Source organism: Aythya fuligula, chromosome 18 (genome assembly GCF_009819795.1).
Source record: "Aythya fuligula isolate bAytFul2 chromosome 18, bAytFul2.pri, whole genome shotgun sequence".
Lineage (NCBI taxonomy): Eukaryota > Metazoa > Chordata > Aves > Anseriformes > Anatidae > Aythya > Aythya fuligula.
The window spans coordinates 165,726-184,088 of NC_045576.1; the positions used below are offsets into that span (position 1 = coordinate 165,726).

General features: G+C 45.9%; 1 protein-coding gene across 6 annotated transcripts in view; it reads right to left on the minus strand.

The window, feature by feature from the left end:
* GAS7 (growth arrest specific 7) overlaps positions 1-18,363 on the minus strand; it is a 110,723-nt gene that overhangs the window by 27,190 nt on the left and 65,170 nt on the right. For all 6 annotated transcript variants that reach the window (XM_032199459.1, XM_032199458.1, XM_032199463.1 and 3 more), the window contains 3 exons: positions 13,333-13,404; positions 11,187-11,272; positions 6,969-7,022 (listed from right to left, as the gene is read on the minus strand). In XM_032199459.1, the coding sequence (XP_032055350.1) occupies positions 6,969-7,022; positions 11,187-11,272; positions 13,333-13,404 (212 nt within the window). The remainder of the gene's footprint in view (positions 1-6,968; positions 7,023-11,186; positions 11,273-13,332; positions 13,405-18,363) is intronic.

Consider the following 18,363-nt stretch of genomic DNA (forward strand, 5'->3'; position numbering starts at 1 on the left):
AAATGAAAGATTATATACATGCACACCAATCAAAAAAACTACACTGAACATGTCAGTGAAGAAAAATTGGTTGTTGCATGGAAACAGCAGCTAAGTATTCCCAGAAAGCTCCTGTGAGCAAGCAGTAGCGTTGGCTCAAAGGACAAACTACTTGTTTCATAAGAGGAAAACCTTCCTGATTCAGAAGTGCCATACACAAAGTTCTCCTAGATCTCTTACAAAGCTGTGGAAAAATACCTGATACACCCTGAACATGCTCTGAACAAAAGAAACAATGAAGAGTACTGAAGGCACTGCTACTGGCATAGCATAGAATCATGAAATTATTAAGGTTAGTAAAAACCTCCAAGATGATCTGATCCAACCATTTCCCTACCACCAATATCAGCCACAAAATCACATCCCTGAGTACCATGTCCAACCATCCCTTAACCACCCCCACGGACAGTGACTCCACCACCTCCCTGGTGGAATCTCATCAGCAATTTTGGTTATGTTAGTTTCCTATGGGATTACAAAAAAGGTGTTGTTTTTTCATCACATAGCCCTCCAATCTGTATCAGAAACCTTTACAGATAAAAGTGGTGCTCCTGGAGAAAGGAATAGAAACTTTTAAATCAGTTAAGCTTCAATGCACAGAAGCACACAGCAATTTTTGGGACAGAACCCATCATGCAGACATTAAACAAAGGCACAAAAATGTAAAAGTGCTCATTAAGTTATCACAGCAGAAAATGTAGCCTGATAAAAGCACAGTGTAAGTGAAGAACGTGACAGGTAGGGCAGAACACGCTGCAGAAAACTCTGGATGCAACTAAGCCCTTTTCAAGTGAAGCACCAGCAAGAGTCAGGTCTCATTGTCAGTACATAATGCTCCTGTAAAACTCCTGCTGGGCCCTCTTACTGTACCATCAGGTTCACTGGACACTAAGGATACTTGCATATTAATCAAAGAATTAACCAAAATTAGGGATGGAAAAGTATCACAAATGTAACTGTCTGTTGTTTGCTGTGGGTGTTGTGTTTTTTTTTTTTGTGTGTGTGTGTGTGTTTTGTTTGTTTGTTTGTTTTTTTGGGGGGATGGAAGGGGAATTACTTAATATTCAAGGGAAAACCAAGAAAGGATTTTGGGCAGGCAGACCTAAACCTAATGCTTATAGGTCTTGAATCTGCCTTTGGACTATTAAAAGGGGATCAAAAAGGACACAGCACCCTGTTATGAAGAGCTGACTCTGTATAAATCCACCATACCATATCAATGCAGCAATGCCTTTAGCTGATACAAAACTGTTCCTGCAAATCCACATTGACTCTGCCACTGTTTGCCTCCACCAAAGTTTCAGTGGCTGTCCTGTACACAATCCAGCATCTTTCTCCAACCTCCTTCTTCAGAAGGGTCACTCATTCTTTACAGAGCATACTAATTCTTGTTTCAAAGCAGGCTCAGGACCCAGGCCACATGTTCCACAACATCCATCTACCCTGGACAATAGGAGCAGGTGAAAACACTCAGTTCTTTCACACTCCGTCATCCAAAGCTTTCACACTCCGTCATCCAAAGCTTCACAGATCATAAAACTCTGGCTCAGTTCAGAGCAAATTGTGCAGTGAAAGGCACCTGCATGACTATCTTTGTCACCACATAGCCTCCAGCACTAAGCCTACCTCTGAGGAATGTTTTACTGAATAAACCTTCTGCCTCAGCTAACATTTTCCTGTTCCTTGTCAGTTCAGTCATGTCAAGACAGCACTGCAAGCCTATCTTGTCCTGTTTTTTTTGGTTAGGTAGGTTGAGTTACCTTCCCTTCTCCATTCAGGGTCCAGTTCTAAAAGCCTGCAAGCAGAGTCCACTGTCCCCTGGAAAAAGCCCAGCCACAGAGATGAGCCTACAACTCTCCTCTGTGTGTGGCCAGCCCAAGCAGAGGTTTGCTGAGAAGATCTTGGGCACTGGAAAGTTCAGGTGCAAGGGGCTGCCAGCATATGCTAGTTCAACACCCTGCAAGGAGAGGTCAGCAACGCTCACCCCATCAGGAAGTTCAGACAGATCAGTACAAAGGTCTTAAAAATAACAGCCAAAGACCCTAAGCAAATCACTAGTTCCAGACAGTGTCTAACAAGCACCAACCTGGATCAGTACCAAAAAGATACACAATGACAAAATACTTTGCAGACAACAGTAAGTCTCTGCTTGACTTCACAGATTGCCAAGTTCCATGACATCGCTAATCACAAGCTGCTCTTGTACCTTAGCATACCTCCCTGCTGACCATTTCTCAAATAAAATGATGTATTTTGCCTTAAAACATAAAATGACCTCAAAACCTACGCACAACTGCTCTCTGTTACAGAGATGAACTGCTTGGTGTAAGTATGAAAAACAGTAGGTCATCCAGTAGCAAAGATAGAGAATGTAAAATATTGCTAGCAACAAAAATGTTATATGTAACCATGTTGAGGAATGGGATGGGAGGCACAGGTTTAAACACTCTCTGGCTTTGATACTGCATCTCACACTCACTGAATAAAACTTTGGTGACAAACACAGTGTGCATGAAACACTGCCCTGCACACAGCTACAGCATGTGCTTACACAACACTCCTCGTGGGTCTCCAGGACAAGGTACCACCTCCTAAGAGCAGTTGCCATGCTACAGTTACTTAGGTTGTGCCTCAAGTTAAAAATAGGCAGGAGGAGAAAGCAAAAGAGGTGAAAAGATTGTCTGGAGGTTTTAGAGACACTGGCAACAATTCACATCTCCAGTCATGAGCATCAATACTGCAATGTTGAAAGAAGCTATTCCGGTTTCAATCTCCCAGATTATCCTCTTACTGGTGGAGTTGCAGAGAATGTCAAGGAATGTCCCCCATGGAAATACGCTACTGAGTGAAGTTTTGTGTGGACCAAGATCATTTATTTCAACTGGCAAAGGACCAACGCTTGCCATCAAGACAATAATGCTTTCAAGGCAGATTTCTAAGGCACAACATTGTCACAACAGATGAAAAGGAGCAGTGTGGAATGCACCTCCTAATTTTATTTTGCATCCTTCACCAGATGACTGGGCATCACCCCTCTCTGCACATCAAGACACAGATGCGACAGATGGCAAGAAGCATATACAACACTAGTTGAGAAAGGAAACTGCAATGGAAATGCGTATTTCCTGCTAAAAATGTCACATGCCTGACAAAAATTAAACCTGTGTCATTTGGAAGCTATTTACTAAGACTGTTACATCAGTGATATGTGAATAAATAAATAAAATCACCAGAAATTCCCACACTCGGAGAGGTGAAGGTGTCCCACTGAGATGGACTGAATGCACCGCACTACTTCCATGTACACGGCAGGAAGAGAAATAGTGAGTACAGATCAGCAGGTGATGAAAGTAGGGTTAAATTAGTGTCTTTCTCAAAAAGCATTCTCCGATTCAAAGTTTTCTTAATAAATTAAACATTCTTCACTGCTCAGAAGTTTATGCTTAACTATATCGAAATGATGCTGAATTGGCTGGAAAACATCAGTTACGTTTAGTACCACATCCAAAAGGAAACTGGTGTCAGAATTTAAGAAGTACAATACAGAAGCTTTTGATATCCTAAAAAAAAAAAAAAAAAAAAGCAAAGAAAAAAGATTATTTGTGCAGTAAAGTTAACTTACAGTTTCCTACAGAGTCCCTGAGGAAGCATGACAATTTTCAAAAATCTAGAAATATTACTAAAACAATACGCAATTGTCTAGGAAATCTTATGACTCTTTCTTTCCTTTCCAGCGCCAGATTTTCCTAGACTAAACAAGAAGTCTTGGACTTAAAATTTCCAAACATTTCTAAAACTTCACAATGTATCTCAGCAGGACAGGGATGACTGGGCAGGCGTTGAGCAGGACAAGGCCATGAGCTCTCATCCCATTTCATTCCCCTCTCAAACCTTTCTCTGAAATATTCCTTTCCTTGTTTCTAAAAGAAAAGATAGATGAAAAAAACACTCGTTTACCAGCTCAGTCCCATTGATGGTCTTTTGCCTAATGCTAAATCACTGTGTCATCAGTTACATTCAGAAAGTTTCTTCAAATGAAACACAACTCTATTCTCCCAGGACATGGTATCCCATTCTACCTTTTCCATTTAACTCTCCCTCACCTCCGCTACATGAACCTCAGCTTTCACAGGTAATTCTTGTCCAAAGGATTATCTCTTCAGAAGGCAGACAGCAAACCATCCAGGCTAAAACTAATGACTGAACTTTGAAAGTCACTGCAAAATCAATGCAAACCACAGACCTGCACTTCTGCTTTCTAAGTGAGCATCAACAATTTGTGCAAATGTCAGTTTCATAACAGTCTATGATACAACCCATCAGGGCCTTCCTTTCCAGAGAAAACAGACTCTTAGTGTTGGTAATATTTGTTTACCAAAATCACCATATCCTTCATCTTGTTGAAATACTCCAGACCACAACTGTCTTCAGGATTTCCAGAAGCAAGAGTAAGTCACACTCCCAAACTGCACTCTGTAGAGAAGGCACTTGCACTTCTAAGAAGTCAGAAGCTAAGTCCCACTCCTCTGCGAGGCTACAGTTGCTGAGCAAGTGTCATTACCTGATGTTTGCAATTTACCTATGACAGGATTTGTGTTTAGGTGGAGTTTGCTAGATTGAGAACTCCAAAGTTAACGATCAAACTCCTCTTTGCAGGAAGAGGTTCTGCCTGAGCACTGCTACAGACCAAGAAAAAAACATTCAACAAGTCAAGGACATGCCTTGAAACTCTGCTAACAAGAGTATCCCAAAGTTAGCTGGAGCAGTGGAGAACAAACATAACCTCCATGGAGGGGGGAGGTAATTTACATTGCTTTACAGTCCATATGAGAATGCTGTTTTTAACAATGCTTCCTTGATGCAGGCAATGGCTTAGAGTAAACAGCTGTTAAAATTAGATTGGTTTTGGCCTCTTTGATTCATTATACTCAAAAGCTTTGGACTTCTGTTGGAGAAAGGCACACACAGGGATCCTTACATAACACACAACACTTCATTGCTTTGTAGACGCTACCAGATGGCACACAGGCCAACAAACATGACAGTGAAAAGCCTAAGTCTTTACCCTGTAAGCAGCAAGTACTTCAGAAACACAGGCACTCTTGCTTTTATGTTGCTCTTGCATTACAGTGCAACCCACCCAAAAGTCTCGTCCAAACCCTCTAGCCAAGATATTCAGCTTGTGGTTTGCTCCTACCCCTCTCACCCTGACAGGGAAGAGGCTAAGAATACATTAGGTGGCTCACACACATTCCCAATCACAGCCACCTGGACACCCTACAGCAAATGAGCAGATTCCCCAGGACATTTGCCAATCTGCCCAAACCAACAGATCTATATTCACTTCATGACATACCACTCTCAATACTGTAATTAACAGTACATCTTCTTATGTTTAACAACTGATTTTGATAAAAAGAATCCTCAACAGTGTATCTGTTTTTTTCCTGAAAAATGTTGCTATGTGGCAATGACTGACCTGCGCTGCACTTAGAAGGGGAAACCTAAGCATGCTCCTTCCAAACCCTTGCTCCTGTCACCAGAAACCCAGGGAATCATATTCACCGAGGGACAAATCAACAAGCTGTATGTAACAATGCAGACAACAGCCTCCTTCCTGTAGTAACAGCTAACCATAATATATAAAATTAAACATTAAAATTATAACATTCCTTTTGTTGTCTTGTATTTTATACCTTGGCAATGCTCACAACTACAAGCATGCTTATTCCCTCTCCTTTCTTGGAGCAACTCAATTACTTTATTATTTATCTTTATTATTTCCTTTTAAATAAACCATTGTACTTCCAGCCACTTCCATTAGTTTCTTTTGATATCCTTCCTGTTTTTAAACATCTGTCATGTACTGAGGAGTCCAGAATTTCACACTTTGTTCCAGATGAGGTAATCATTCATACAAAATATATTAAGATTTATAAACCCAATAGTGAGAACATCTTAACTGAACCAACTATATTTAATTATTATTATGAAAAGTAATGTAACAATAACTTCATGCTGATACCTAAAATCTTAGGCTGTATCAGAAATCTTCAGTTGCACTGGCACAAAAAAATACCTTCGATGTCTTTGAAACGCCAAAAATTGTTTTCTAGCAGGGCAATGACCCATCTCCTGCATTTTTCTATCCTTTCAGTGCTTCTTCAACTATTCAGGCTATTTCGGGGAGTGCAGAAGAACAGTTAAAAGCATAGTAAATTTTCTCAGGACACCTGATTAACAGCCAGAATCCTTAGAGAATGCCTGTTCCCTTTTTCAGTTATTTTCTTACTTTCTGGTCACCCCAGAATCACTAGAATTGAAGGCAAAAATCACACAGGAATTTGCACTCTGAAAATCTCCAAGGATGAGCAGAACTGAACAGAACTTCCTGAATTGGAAGGGACCCACAAGGATCATTCTAGATGGAGTTCCACCCTTTTGGTGGAAATCCCAAGCTTCTCATGGCACCGACTTAGTATTTAAACACTGCAAAAGTACTCGTGGTGAAAAATCCGCTCCTGCAGTCCATCCGGAACTTCCTCACTTCCTCCCTGCAACACCACCCGTCCTTCCACCGGGCACCTCCGGCAGCCTGGCTCTTCGCCTCCGCTACCAGCTGCGCTCGCCCTACGGCCACTACCCCGGAGCGCCTAGCACCCGTGGGCTGGAAAAGCAAAGCCGAGCACGGCGCCAGGCGCAGGTGCCCTCGAGGCGTTCCTGCCGCGCTGCCCCGAGATCGGTCCCCGGGATCAGCCCCAAGCGCTCTGGCTGTGGCTGACGAGACGGCAGCCAGCGACCCGCCCCCCCTTCACCCCGAGGGGGTGGCGCCGCAGACCCCTCGGCCCTGTCCGCCTCCGAGCGCTCAGGAAGGTGACTCGCAGCCACCCCAGGGGGCCGGTAGCCCACATCGGCGCGGCGGCACTCACCGTCAGGCTGCTTTCCTTGCTCTGCCTCCGCGGCGCCGCCGGGGACCCCGGGGTCTGTGGAGAAAAGTGGGGCGCATCGTCAAGGGCGCTCTCGGAGCCTAGCATGGCGGGCGCGAGCCGTGCGGGGTGGGCGCTAGGCCGCCTCCATGGCACGGCACGGCACGGCACAGGAGCTGGAGGCGGCTCTGCCGTCCGGCAGGGCCGCGCCCCTTCGCCGCGGCCGATGGTGGGCCGGGCCAGGCCGGGCCGGGCGGCGGAGCCCGCTGCCAGCCACCGAGGCGGGCCGCCGGCCCCGCCGCCTCTCGCCCAAGCCCTCGGGGAGACACCGTTCCGGCGCTCCGCCTCTCGCCTCCGCCGCGCCGCTCTGTAGGGAGCGGCCGGGGACAGCGTCGGCGCTGCGGCCGTAACGCGGGCGCGCCCAGCGCGGTGCACGCCTGCCCCGGCCGTGCGCGCAGCCCCGCCGCCTGGGCGTGACAGCAGGAGAGCGTGTGTCACAGCCGGCCTGTCTGCTCGGAGGCGGCAGGAATCGCTTCCACTGCGTGCGAGCACACGTGAGCTGCCGCCACCGTCGTGGTCGTGTGCTGTGGCCCCCACACTGCTCTGGCTCCCTCCCCTTGCTCCTGTGTTCTGGGGATTGCCACCCGCTATGAAGACTATGGGGACCACTGGGGATACTCTTGGTGGGGTAGGGGGGAATGTATCTGAGCTAGCCTGGGCCAGGGCTCTGCTGGAGCCCCTGAACATAGCATTTCCTTTGAGCTACAACTTGAAATTCAATGTCCAGCTAAAGTCACGTCAACAGTGAAGTGACCAGGGCTGAACATGTGAGGTTTCACACTGGCCTGCTGCTGGCCTGCAACACACCAGCCAGGCAGTTCTGCTGCTCCATTTGTGCTGGTTGTGACAACCTGAACCAGCAGCATTTAGTTTTTAGCTGCTCTCTAGGAAGCTGTAAGTGAGGCCTGGCCCTGTGCCCAGCACAGTACAGTTCTGTTTTGTTCTCAGTTGTGGCTTTTTCCCCCTTGAGCTGTTTCCAAGAAATGTGGCTGAGCTTGCCCAAGGGATCTTGCCAGCATTTGCTTGCATGATGGCTGATGCCCAGGTCTAAGCGTCCTGGAGAATGTCTGGAAGCTGCTCTCCAGCAGAAAGCCTGTGCCAAGAACAGGCAAGGAGGCAGTCAAGGCAGAGCAGCTTGGGATGGCCCAAGACAGAGGTAGGAGAGGAACAGGCCAATCTGTAGAAGAGTCTGAAGGCCTAGAGAGCAGCACTAGAAAAACACCTTCTTGCAACCAACAATATGGTCAGATGTTTTCTTTACTGAGGACTCTTCTGCAAAAGCATCCACAGCTCCCAGGAACAGCAAGCTCCCACATGGGTGTGGACATAAGCTTCTCTTAGTATTAATGCAACCAGCAGCTAGTTACAGATGCAAAACTAGTTCAGAGTTCAAAGCACGAATGAGGTGAGGACTTCAGTTTGGGAAAGCTGGTAATGTAAGAACAATGTAAATAAAGTATCATGGAGGCTGCCAAAGTGAATGAAAGAAAGAATGAAAAGGATTTTTGTCAGTGTAATGGTTGAGTCAGCTAAGCAAGGCAGTGCATGAAAATAGACTCCATGTGTATCTCAAATGTGTATCTCTGAGCAAAACGATGACTTTAGGCAAACAGGTGAACTTGAGTGAGACTCAGCACCCTAAAAGAGGCAAATGTTAGAAATAAGGTTTGGGGGAAGTCAGTTAATCTGACCTGTGCACCAAGATACATGTATAGCAGGTATCTTGAGAAATTAGATTTGTTGCACAAGGATTAATATTGCTTTTTTAAAAGAGAAGTCACACCTTGCAAATTTATTTGGATTCTCTGAGGGAGACACAGCAGGCGTGTGGACAGGGTTGTACAGTAATGCACTATGTCAGCTTTTAAAATGGTTTTGAGGTAGGTGTCAAAACCATTGAGCTAGGTTAGGTGTCCATGTGCTCTGCCTCTAGTCTGTGTAAATTCCTCAGAGAAGAAGCAGTGTAAAAATTAAATGTGAAATGTTTGTAATGAATGTGAAAGAACAGGGAACCTGAAATGACGGATTGTATCACAGGAGATGTCATGAATTCACTGGGAAGGTAAAACCAGAAATACTGGCTCAGCTGAAAGAGCACCCCTGATGTTATGGGGCAACAGTAAAGGCCATGGACAAGAAATAGGGTGAAGGCAAAGGGGGACACTGAGCAGACAACACAAAATTTAGATCAAGAAAACAGAGGGACACTAAGAGCAACAGGCAATCCAGTTCAGCATGGTAACTGCACACAAAACGTGCATTCCACTGTCAGTATTTAAATAGTTGCACTACAGGAGAACCTAGCAGTTAACAGAGAAATGAAAAAGAGAACTCAGGTCCTATACAACCAGGGGAAAAGAGCCAGCAGGCAGGGAAGTACAAAAGTGCTACCTAGTACCTATTCAACCGTTGCAGTTTTAGCAGAGAATGAAGTTTCAGTGCTGGAGCTGGAAGAGGGCCCTGTGGCATATGATGAAATGCAGGGAATACTCTCCTGGAGACAAGAGGTGGTGCAATCAAAAGTGCAAGGATATTTAGTAAAAGATGAGACAAACAGGCAGAGGAGAGTGGCTGTTGAGTCAGTATCTTGAACACTAGCCTGAGGTGAGATGGGTGTTGCACGGGCTATATAAGTCGCAGAGAAGGGCCTGTGAAAGGACACACAGAAATGGATGAAGTAACTGAGAAAAACATTTCAGACAAATTCTTTGTGAATAATGTCTTTGGGAGGGAAGGCTGGAGCTATGTAGTAGGTTTACGTGTCAAGGTTTTGGTAGCAGGGGACCATAAGGGTGGCTTCTGTGAGAAGAATCTAGAAGCTGCCCCATGTTAGGTAAAGGCCCTGCTGCTGACCAGAGCCGAGCCAATAAGCGATGTTGTTTGTGCCTCTGAGAGCATATTTAAGAAAGGAAAAAAAAATGCTGCACCACACAGCAGCTGGGAGAGTGAGAGGAGTGAGGAACAGTCTTGCAGGCACCAAGGCCAGTGTAGAAGGAGGGGGAGAGGTGCTCCAGGCTCCGGAGCAGAAGTCCCCTGCGGCCTGTGGTGAGGACCGTGGTGAAGCAGGATGTCCCCCTGCAGCCCACAGAGTACCACAGTGGAGCAGGGTTCCACACTGCAGCCCGTGGAGGAGACCACGGTAGAGCAGGTGGCCCTGCACCGATGGAGGCTGCCACCTGTGAAAGACCCCTGCCAGAGCAGATTCCGGGCCGGACCTGTAGCCCATGGAGAGGAGACCACGCAGGAGCAGGTGACCTGGCAGAAGCTGCTGCCCGTGGGGGACCCAGGTTGGAGCAGTTTGCTCCTGACGGTTGGACCCTGTGGTATGGACCCATATCTGGAGCAGTTCTGGAAGAGCTGCTGCCTGTGGGAAGCCCAAGCTGGATCAGTTCGGCAAGGACTGCATCCCACAGGAGGGACCCCACAGCACAGGGGATCAGAGTGACCGAGAAGGAGCGGCAGATACAAAGCGCTATGGACTCACCACAGCCCCCATTCCCCCGTTCCCCTGTGCCGCTCAGGGGGAGGAAGTGGAAGAGGGCTGATTGGGGGAAGGCGTTTTTAGTTTCTTTCCTTTGTTTCTCACTTTTCTAGCTTGTTAGTAATAGGCAATAAATCTTACTGTCTCCCTATGCTGAGACTGTTTTGCCCATCATAATTACTGGGCGATCTCCCTGTCCTAATTTCAGCCCTTGAGCCCTTTTGCATCATATTTTCTTCCCCTTCCTCTTTGAGGAGGGTGAGTGAGAGAGCAGCTGTGGTGGAACTTGGCTGCCCACCCTGGTAAAACCACCACGAGCTGCAAGAAAATACAATGAGAAAGACATGGACAGATCTGCACATCTAGAGGTAGGCCCACATTTTAGGCTAGAAGGGCAGGAAATTTTGGAGGGTCGTTAACAGTGACTGAAGGGATTTTTCAGAATCCTGAGGGATTTTTCAGAAAGGAGTGATAGGGCACAAAAATTCAAAGTATTTTGGCATTTTGCATTGTTTTGCCAGTTAGACATAAAGACTGACTTTTCTAGATGTAATGAATATGACAGATTTTTTTAAAGAAAATGCCTTTAAATATCCTACTCTGACAGACTCCTAAACTACTTAAGCAGACACCCACATATGACTTTGTACCACTGCTTGGATTTTTTCCCCAAAACTTACCTGGGGTTCCCCACTGGCTTTCCGGAGGCTCCTATGACCAGAGTCTAGCTGGTGTACTGGCGTCCCAGAAATGTGGTAGCCATTCACTGTAAGAACATGAAGAGTGAGCAGGCTTGCTGTAGGTAGCAAATGCATAACTACACATTTTAAAAACTAATCATATAATTGAATATAAATGCATGTACTCTACTGAAGATTAGCACACAGGCCCATTCTCCTCTCAGCATCTTGCAGTAGGCTTTTATCAGCAGTTATGACAGGAGTTAACTGAGTTGGAAGAGTCAAGGAAAAGAGGCCCCAAGTCATAGGAGCATAGACTGGTTTGGGCTGAAAGGGGCATTAAAGATCATCTAGTTCCAAACCCCTACCGTGGACAGGAACACCTCCCACCAGGCCAGATTACTCAAAGCCCCATCCAGCCTGGCCTTGAGCATTTCCAGGGATGGGGCATCCGCAGCTTCTCTGGGCAATCTGTTCCAGTGTCTCACCACCCTCAGAGTAAAGAATTTCCTCCTTATTCCTAATGTAAACCTACCCTCTTTTAGTTTAAAGTTATTATTTATTGTCCTTTCACTATACTCCCTGACTCCCTGACAAAGAGTCCCTCCAAAGCCTTCCTGTAGGCTTCCTCTAGGTATTGGAAAGTAGCTATAGGGTCTCCCTGGAGCCATTTCTTTTCCAGGCTGAACAGCCCCAACTCCCTCAGCCTGTCTTTGTAGGAGAGGTTCTCCAGCCCCTTGATCATCTTTGTGGCCTTCCTCTGGACTCTCCTAATACTTCCATGTCCTTCTGGTGCTAGGGGTCCCAGAGCTGAATGCAGGGCTCCACGTGGGATCTTAGTAGAGTAGAAGGGGAAAATCACCTTCCTTACCCTGCTGGCCATGCTTCTTTTGATGTAGCCCAGGATGCAGTTGCCTTTCTGGGTTGCAAGCACACACTGCCAGCTCATGGCAAGCTTCTCGTCAATCAACATCTGCAAGTCCTTCTCAGGGCTGCTCTTAATACGTTTTCCACCCAGCCTGTATTTGTGCTTGAGATTGCCTTGGCCTAGGTACAGGACCTTGCATTTGGCATTGCTGAACTGCATGAGATTTGCACAGGCCCAACTCTCAAGTCTGTCCTGGTCACACTGGATGGAATCCCTTCCCTCCAGAGCATGTCAGCTGCACTGCACAGCTTGGTGTCATTGGCAAACTTGCTGAGGGTGCACTCAATCCCACTGTCCATGTCACCCACAAAAATGTTAAACAGTGCCGGTCCCAACGTTGACCACTGAGGAACACTACTTGTTATTGATCTCCACTTGGACATGGAGCTGTTGGCCGCAACTCTTTTGAGTGTGACCATCCAGCCAATTTCTTAACCACCGAGTGATGGACGGACCACCATCAATGGACCAAAACTCAAACAGTTCCCATAGCCAAGTCTGGTAAAATGATGTGTTTGAAGAATTAGTCTATGTAAAAGCACTGGTTTAATGAAGACGGACTGTTAATTTCAAGAAAGCAAGCTTTGTAAGATGTTTATGATTTATGTACACAGGTGTAGGGTGCTTTACTTTTAGAAAATAGTGAGTAAAGAATAACGTTCATAGTAGGCTTAAATGAAGATACACAGCTATGTTACAAATCCTTTGGTTACAACAAGATGTGCATCCTTAAAGCATGCTTCCCACTTGGCTCAGACAGTAAAGACAGGCATCAGTTTGAAAAATTTTGGCAAAAAACGTTCCTTTGGACTGCATTATTATCAGCTGACAGAAATGTAGCTACCACATGCTGCAAGACTTCCTTGTGCCCATGTTCCCTCAAGAGCCTGCAGAAAGCAGGACTGGAAAAGGCAGTAAGTCCTTCTCTCCTGAAGCCTGCAGCTCCAGTGCCTTGCTGGGCCACCAACTGTCTCATTGCTCCAAGGAAGGAGCCACCTCAGGTCTGAGCAGGCACTTCAGACAGGCCAGAAGATGCGTCAGTTAGGAAACAGCAGGTGAGATGTATCAGAAGGGAAAGCCTCACCACATTTGCTCTGCCACACAATTGTGTACATTAAATATAAATCCCATTCAATCACAGCATTTTCAGTTGCTTTGCTAACTTGTAGAGAAAGAGATTCACCCAAGGCAGTGGTCAGGCATGGCAACAAACAGTACCTGCAAGATTCTTCTGTGTCACAGGGCTCTTTGGAGTCCCAGGCATGCTGCTTGGCCGCTCCCAGGTTGTTTCTGTTGAAGGGAAACAGCAATGTAAGGATGATGGAGGCCTAGTACACCCAGCAGAGTTACATGTCTATGATATGTACAAATGGGTCTGACTCTCAGTGTTCTCTGATCCAGGTACCCCATGAGTAAGGTGTTTGCACCTTTCTGCACTCGCCATCTCTTCCCTTATCTTCCTGCCTTGCTTTCCAGCCCCCACTCACTTGGCAGCCTGCTAGGATCAGTGGAAATAGATTCAGAGTAGCATCACCAGTTCTTCCAGTGCAGGTGTACGCCAGGGCCACACTCAGCAGGATAGCAAGATACAGCTGCATGCAGAGATCACAATCTATGCAGAAAGCATTTCCAAGTGTAGTTAAATCAAGCCCAGGACCCTGTCTGCAGCCCCGTGCAGACAAGGAGACCTGCCCACCCACAGCAACTGCAGCACAGACAGCTATGCCTCTTATCCTGGGAACAAAGACCAAACAGTGGAATTGCCTTTCGACCTGTTCTTCGCATGGAATGCAACTCAAAGACATAGTTTTAGTGATGTAAACACAGACCACAGCACTTTTTTCCCCTCAAAAAAGCTATTTCCCTTGCAAAATTTTCTTTTTCTGCTTGGTTCTATGTCACACCACTTTTAATACTCAAAAGACTGCTGCTGCTGCTTTTTTCTTCTTATTCTCCTCTAGTTTAACCATTCTGCCTATTTTCTCATCAAATGCAAAATTATCTTTGGCCACATGCAAAGCATAGAGTATTTAATTGCAAAATTTCACAGAAGTTGCAAATGGCATAGTGGAGTTAGAACAGCAACTTCTTTAAAAGTCTAGCTCAAAAGCCCAAGACAGCAACATTCCTTTAGAAAATAAATATATATATTAGCATCAAACAAAAATAAATACTACTGCCTATCAATTAACTAAGAAAATAAGCAAGTTAGTGTAATCAAGTCAAAGAACTGCATTGACCACTTCGTTTCAAACTGAGATTCTCAGAATCCAACCAACAGCCAATCCTGCCAAAGCCTGAAATCCTACCTCTCTCAATATTCTGGATGGAAATGGGCAAGTGGCAACAGGACAGGAGATACTGAGAAAGCCTTTGTGTGTAACAGCATAGGGGCTGTCAGTCAACACTTGTATGGGTGGCACATAAGGCTCCCTATCCTAAATAAATGCTTATTTGAGCAACAAAAAAGATGGCAACATATTCTTCAAGAACTATAACAGGGCTACTGGGTAAAGAAGGAAGAACCATTTCCTCTCTCTTCATATATACATTCATTCACATACATACACATGCAGATGTATTCAAGGGTTGCTTCAGGTTCTTAATTTCAGGAAAGGGGATCCCAAAGTCCTTACTTCAGGAACTCCAGATGCCAGATGGGGGAAGGTGCCATCCCCCCAAACCTATCATGCTCACATCCTTGAAGACACATACCCTGCTTCTTGCTTTGCACTCTCTCCCCTTCTTCCCAAGACTCAGAACTCATGTCAAGCTTCTTGTCAGCCAACACCCCCAAGTCCTTTTCCTCAGCTGCTCTCAATCCATTCTCCACCCAGCCTGTATTTGTGCTTGGGATTGCCCCAACCCAGGTGCAGGACTTTGAACTTGGCCTTGTTGAACTGCATAATGTTCATGTAGGCCCAACTCTCAAGCTTGTCCAGGTCCCTCTGGATGGCATCCCTTTCCCCCACGTGTGTTGACCGCACCATACGGCTTGGTGTCATTGGCAAACTTGCTGAGGGTGCATTCAATCCCACTGTCCATGTCACCAAGATGTTAAATCATGCCAGGCCTAACACTGACCCCTGAGAACACCACTTGTCACCAGTCTTCACCTGGACATTGAGCTGTTGACCGCAACTCTTTTGAGTATAACCATCCAGACAGTTCTTTATGCACTCAATGGTCCATACATCAAATCTATGTCTCTTCAATTTACAAATAAGGATGTAATGCGGGTCAGTGTCAAATGCTTTGCACACATCCAAGTAGATGACATTAGCTGCTCTTTCCCTATCCACCTAAGCTGTAACTCCATCATAGAAAGCCACCAAATTTGTCAGGCGTGATTTGTCCTTAGTGAAGTCATGCTGGCTGTCATCACTCACCTCTCTGTTTTCCATGTGAATTAGCATGGTTTCCAGGAGGATCTGCTCCATGATCTTGCCAGGAACAGATGTGAGACTAACCGGCCTGTAGTTCCCCAGACCTTCCTTTTTTCTGTTTTTAAAAATGGGGGTTATGTTCCCAGTGACTCTTCCAGTCACTGGGAACTTCAACAGACTGCCACAACTTTTCAATTACGATGGATGGTGGCTTAGCAACCTCATCTGCTAGTTTTCTTAGGAGCCTCGGATGCATCGCATCAGGTCCCATGGACTTGTGCACATTTAGGTTCCTTGGACTGTTTCAGACCTGTTCTTTTCCTACAGTGGGTAGTTCTTCATTCTCCCAGTCCCTGCAACTTGGGTAGTGTGGCTAGAGCACTTGCTGGTGAAGACAAAAAAGTCACCTAAGCCTTCTCCATATCCTGGGTGACCAGGTCTTCCATTTCCTTCTGGAGTGGGCCCTCATTTTCCCTAGTCTTCCTTTTATCACTGCATACTTCGTAGAAGTCTTTCTTGTTGCCCTTTATGTCCCTGGCCAGATTTAATTCTATCAGGGCTTTAGCTTTCCAAACATGATCACTAGTTGCTCAAACAACATCTCTATTCATCCAAGGCTACCTGTCCTTGATTACACCATCTGTAGGCTTCCTTTTTGTGTTTGACTTCGTCCAGGAGCTTCTTGTTCATCCATGCAGGCCTCCTGGCATTTTTGCCTGAGCTCCTCTTTGCTGGGACACATCACTCTTGAGCTTGGATGAGGTGACCTTCAAACATCAACCAGCTTTCTTGGGACTCTCTTCCCCCCATGGTACTCAACAAGCAGAATGCTGAACAGGCCAAAGTCTGCTCTCCTGACGTCCAGGATAATGATTTTGCTGTGCACCCTACTCACTGCCCTAAGGATCTGGAATTTCACCTTTTCATGGTCACTGTAGCCAAGGCTGCCCTTGAGATTTACGTTCCCCCTGGTGAGAATATGGTCCAGCATAGCACCTCTCCTTTATTGGTTCCTCTATCACTTGGAGAAGAAAGTTATCAACAGTGCAATCCAGGAATCTCCTGGATTGCTTATGCCCTGCTGTGCTGTCCCCCCAGTAGATAATCAGTTGATTGAATTCCCCCATGAGGACCATAGCTTGTGCACATGAGGCTGCTCCTATCTATCAGTAGTGGTTATCATCCTCTCGGTCTTCCTGGTCAGGTGGCCCCCACTACGTCACCTGTCCCTGCCCTCCATTCAATCCTAACACATAAGCTGTGTCTACACAGAAATGATATAGCAAGAGCAAAAATAGTTCCAAGACCCAACGTATGCATGACAACAGAACAAAAGATGGTTTTCACGAATGTGGTTAAGCATTTTCTCCCAAATGAAAGCAGAAACCTGTTTTTTTGGGGGAAAAAAAAAAAAAAAGCTCAATTTGCATCTTTTTGGCAGAATGAGAAATGGCATGATGTGTCAGGCCTTCAGAGACACATGCTCTGTGTCTCTATGTTAGTCAGGAAACACAACTTCTAAAGAGGCCCCAGTGTGGGTGATTTTTGGATCAACGTGTAACAGCTGAAGAGGACATTTTGTGTCCCTTCTCCATTAATCCTCTGAGGTCAAAGCAGCTGATTAGCTGATTTACAGTTTGAAAATGCAGCATAAGCCAAACATTAATCATAAGCCTTAAGTTTGCATAATACTCCCTGAGTGTATTCATATTGCTTTCAGGAATAGGTTTAGTAGCGCTGCATGGTGTTATGTTGTAGTGCCATTTTAGGAGCTACATGCTCCATAGTTTCATTGGCCAAACTGAGAATGGGACAGAGTCAGCTAGAGGATCTCTGGGTCTGTTTACTGTACAGAAACTTTCCCTTGTCTTAAGGTTCTGTGTCAGGTACTAGGTGTCACCCAACTGCTGGTGCTATCTCACATCTTTATAGATAGGTTTTGAGTTTGTTCTAGTTTTAACAGCAAGAAAACTGTAATGTTGAGCAGCTCCAAATACAGTGTCTGGATCAAATATTGTAAAGCTGTGCAGGATCTCGCCTACAGGAAAGCTGGGGAGGGATTCTTTGACAGGTAGTGTAGTGATAGGACAACGGGTAATGGCTTTAAACTAAACGAGGGTAGGTTTACATTAGATATAAGGAGGAAATTCTGTACTCTGAGGGTGGTGAGACACTGGAACAGATTGCCCAGAGAAGCTGCGGATGCCCCATCCCTGGAAATGCTCAAGGCCAGGTTGGATGGGGCTTTGAGTAACCTGGCCTGGTGGGAGGTGTCCCTGCCCATGGCAGAGGGTTTGGAACTAGATGATCTTTAATGCCCTTTCAGCCCAAGCTATTCTATGATTCTGTGATAAGATGCACATGTCACTCTGACGTGGATGAAGAACAGCAAATTAAATTTTCTCCTGTCACTCCTCAATGCCACAAGAAGAAACCCTGCAAGCTTCTCACACTGTTCCTGATAAGATGCAGAATTAGAAGTGATATTTGTGGTAAGGTAAAACAGCCTGCCCAGTCTTACCCCGTCTTTTTTTGCACTCACTTTGCACTCACTGGTGCCATGTAGGAATCACCTGTCTGTGTAGACAGTTTGCAGACCTCCTATTCTTTCCTTGCATATTTACAGGCTTTCTGCAAGATTTGCTGCCTGTCTGTGGCTCCCCAAAGTGCAAAACTTGGTTGGACCCAGGAGTCAAAAGGAGTGCGAACAGGCCTACTTTGTAAACAGCTTTCCTTTAACTGCATAATAATGCTCTCCACTGTCCAAACCTCCAGGCTGCTTGAAGCTGACACACTGTAGTGTGTTTACGTGGCAAGGTTTTGGTAACAGGGGGCCATAGGGGTGGTTTCTGTGAGAAGAATC